The 3,523-nt window shown below is 39.7% G+C and overlaps 1 protein-coding gene across 1 annotated transcript in view; it reads left to right on the forward strand.

Moving 5' to 3' along the window:
• Nucleotides 1-561: 561 nt before the first annotated feature.
• TMX4 (thioredoxin-related transmembrane protein 4) overlaps nt 562-3,523 on the forward strand; it is a gene marked incomplete at its 5' end in the record, with an annotated part of 14,392 nt that continues 11,430 nt past the window's right edge. The window contains one exon of the mRNA XM_010154741.1: nt 562-677. Within this exon, the coding sequence (XP_010153043.1) occupies nt 562-677 (116 nt within the window). The remainder of the gene's footprint in view (nt 678-3,523) is intronic.

Here is a 3,523-nt window from a genome sequence, read left to right on the forward strand (position 1 = left end):
TTATTTTGCTGAAATTAATCCTGGGGAAAAAAAACCTAAAAAACCAAGACTTGAGAAAGGTAATCAGTATGGGCAGTAGGAATTTGATGTGCACTCTTTTTAAATCTCTGAAGAGTGCTATCAGAAAGGGCAAGCTTTGATGTATCGAGTAGTGGGCTAAGGCAAATGTAATTTCTAGAAGTTCTGAGGTGTGGGAAATCAATACAAAATGGTATGTTGAAGGATACTGCTTCAGAGGGCAGCCTGGCTTCAATAATTCAGATAAGCTGACATGGCAATGAATTTATTCTATATGGAACTGGAATAAGTGGCAAATGGTTAGGAGTTTGGATATGAATTTTTCAAATCTGTGGAGATTTTTGTTTTAATAACATGATGAGGAAAGTAAGGATTGATTAGAAAAAACTCCTTGACTGTCTTATTCAGTAGACGTGATTAATCAAAAACTAGTTATTTTTTTCTTTGTGATTGATGGGTTTGTATTTTCTCTGTAAGGTAAATCAATTTGAATGTCTGTAAGTGCAAGAATATTAAAATATTTAACCTGTCTTCCCCCTTCAGCTATGCTCCTTGGTGTCCAGCCTGTCAACAGATTGAATTGATATGGGAGAGTTTTGCAAGGGAAAGCAAACATCTAGACATCACTGTGGGAAAGGTGGATGTCACTCAAGAACCAGGTATAGTATGAAATAGACTCTCTTAATAAATGGAATTATTCAAAATAAGTACCATGTAGTATCTGGGAGTGTGCTTTATTTTACTGGAGTACCCGGGATACTAGCCAAGTCAGAAAAGAGGTTTTTAAATCAAATAGCATTAGCCACGTTTTGTTTCTCCATATAGTTCATATCTGTTCTATCTAAGTTTATAAACTCAATTTGAAGGATTAAAGAACTGGGGGAGTGATCTGGCTTAATACAGTATTAACAGGGGCTTAGTCTCTATTTTAATCTGTTTCACTGAAAGCTGTTGCCTATCTCTTTCCCCTCTCCTGTCTGCAGAAGAATCCAGTTGTGCGGCCTTTAGTTACTGAGAGTTTCAGGCTGTGGTAGCATTACCACACTGTGAGCTTGCTTTAATCAGTTCTTAACCATTTCCATGATGGTGCTGGTTTATTGTCTTGTTTAATTGTAGTAGTGCTTCTTAAAATACAGATGATGTTATTGTTTTCTGTTGGTGATGCACATATGCAAATGTGTTTACAAAAAGGGTTTCCTAACTATCCCCAGAAGCATGAATACAATCTTATTTATTCCTTTAGTGACTCCCTTCAAAGTTTTGAATGTGTGTTTGTGTAAGCAATAGCAATATTGTTTAAACCTCTGTGTCTCCTGGGAATGTTTCATGTTTGTTTTGGCTTTGAGGGGATAAAAGGTTCTATTAACAATACCAAAAGACTGACAGAGTTAGGCAGAGATGTTACTAGAATAAAAAGGCTATTTTTTTTTTTTTTTTGCTTTATCAAGTGTGTGGACAGTGCATCCATTTTTATTAGTTGAAAACATGATGAACAGCTTAGCTTTATCAAACTAATGACAGGGAAATTACTTAAACTCTGGTCTTAGATACAGCAATTTAAGTTCTCAAAAAATGCCAGCTGTTTTAGACCTCATATAGCCTAATGCTTTGTTACAAGTTTAAAGTATACAAAAAATCCTATGCTAAAAAGCTGCTGATGTGGGGCTGTCCTTTAGTGCTTATACTAATCATTAACATTTTATTAAACAGATGAGTTTGAGTATTAAAACTTGTTTCATAGATGTAAACTTAAAGCCAACTTCGCTAACTTCTTCATGTTAGCGAAGTAGGGGTTACTCTGCAGTGAAGGCTGCAGTTGGGTACCTGTTACAATCCTATCCTGTTATTTTCTCCCAATTAGACAGAGATTCTTTGGCTTATGCAGTGTTCAAATAAAAGGATTTCAATCTTGATTGTGGTATTTGGATAGGACTAACTTAAAAAATGCACTTTCAGATGTGAGGCTGTAAAAATAAAATACTTGAGATCTCGAAGGAATTATCCTTCCTGGTAAAAAACTGGAATGGCAGTGATGGGACCTGCAGGAGTCAGGTTTCTTTTGGTCTAAATTTTTCTGATTGCTGAGCAATGCCTGATTCGTAAGACCTTAGGGGTGACTTTTAACCAGAGTTTTGACCTCTGAGGATGTTTGACTTCTGCAAGTCAAAGGACTGACCCAAACCACTGAATTTGTACCAAAGCATGTGTTAATATACCTACAGTATTCAGTTCAGCACAAAGCATGAAAGCTGTAGCCACTTGTAAAACTAATGAACACTCAAAACTGGAAAACAAAGATTTATTACATACTTGACCTTTGGTGCTGATGTAATTTTGGAGGTATATGAGCTCCCTTGGAAGCTTTCCAAAGTTACTGGGGTATTTTCACTATAAGCTTATGCTTCGTTTTTTTTGGTTGGTGTGCTCAAGTGCTCTGTCTACTTTTCTTGCTTGCACAATGGTACCTTAATTAGCTTTGGTTATGTAACCCCGTCATCAAACTGAAAGTAATCAAAATGTGTTAGATTAGGGGAAAATCACTAGATGAATACAGAGTTGCATAAAATTGCACTTCCAAAACATGTATGGGGAAAGTAGTCACTGATGGTGCTTAATTACAGCAGATGCCCGAATAATAAATCCTCCCAAGCCTTAATGGACTTACAGCATATCTGCTGAAAAAACTAGCAGATGAGGTTGCAAAACCTCTATCCATCATATTCGAGCAGTTGTGGTGGTCTGCTGAAGTTTCCACTGACTGGAAAAGGCGAAACATAACCTCCATCTTTAAAAAGGGAAAAAAGGAGGACCCAGGGAACTACAGGCCAGTCAGTCTCACCTCTGTGCCTGGCAAGATCATGGAGCAGATCCTCTTGGAAACCATGCTAAGGCACATAGAGAATGAGGAGGTGATTGGTGGCAGCCAACATGGTTTCACCAAGGGCAGATTGTGCCTGACGAATATGGCACAGATATGGTGGCTTCTACGATGGAGTCATGACCTTAATGGATAGAGGACAGGCAACCGATGTCATCTACCTGGACTTGTGCAAAGCCTTCGACACCGTCCTGCGTGACATCCTTGTCTCTGAATGGGAGAGTCATGGATATGATGGATGGACTGCTCAGTGGATAAGGAACTGGCTGGATGGGCACACTCAGAATTGTGGTCAACGGCTCAGTGTCTGAGCAGAGACCAGTAACAAGCGGTCTTCCTCAGGGGCCACTACTGGGACCAGTGCTGTTTAACATCTTTGTCAGTGACATGGACAGTGGGATTGAGTGCACCTTCAGCAAGTTTGCTGATGACACCAAGCTGTGTTGTGTGGTCAACATGCTGCAGGGAAGGGATGCCATCCAGAGGCTGGAGAGTTGGGCATGTGCTAGCCACATGAAGTACACTAAGGCCAAGTGCAAGGTCCTGCACCTGGGTCAGGGCAATCCCAAGCACAAGTACAGGCTGGTCGGAGAATGGATCGAGAGCAGCCCTGAGGAGAAGGACTTG

The sequence above is a fragment of the Eurypyga helias genome, unplaced genomic scaffold (assembly GCF_000690775.1).
Source record: "Eurypyga helias isolate BGI_N326 unplaced genomic scaffold, ASM69077v1 scaffold4717, whole genome shotgun sequence".
NCBI lineage: Eukaryota > Metazoa > Chordata > Aves > Eurypygiformes > Eurypygidae > Eurypyga > Eurypyga helias.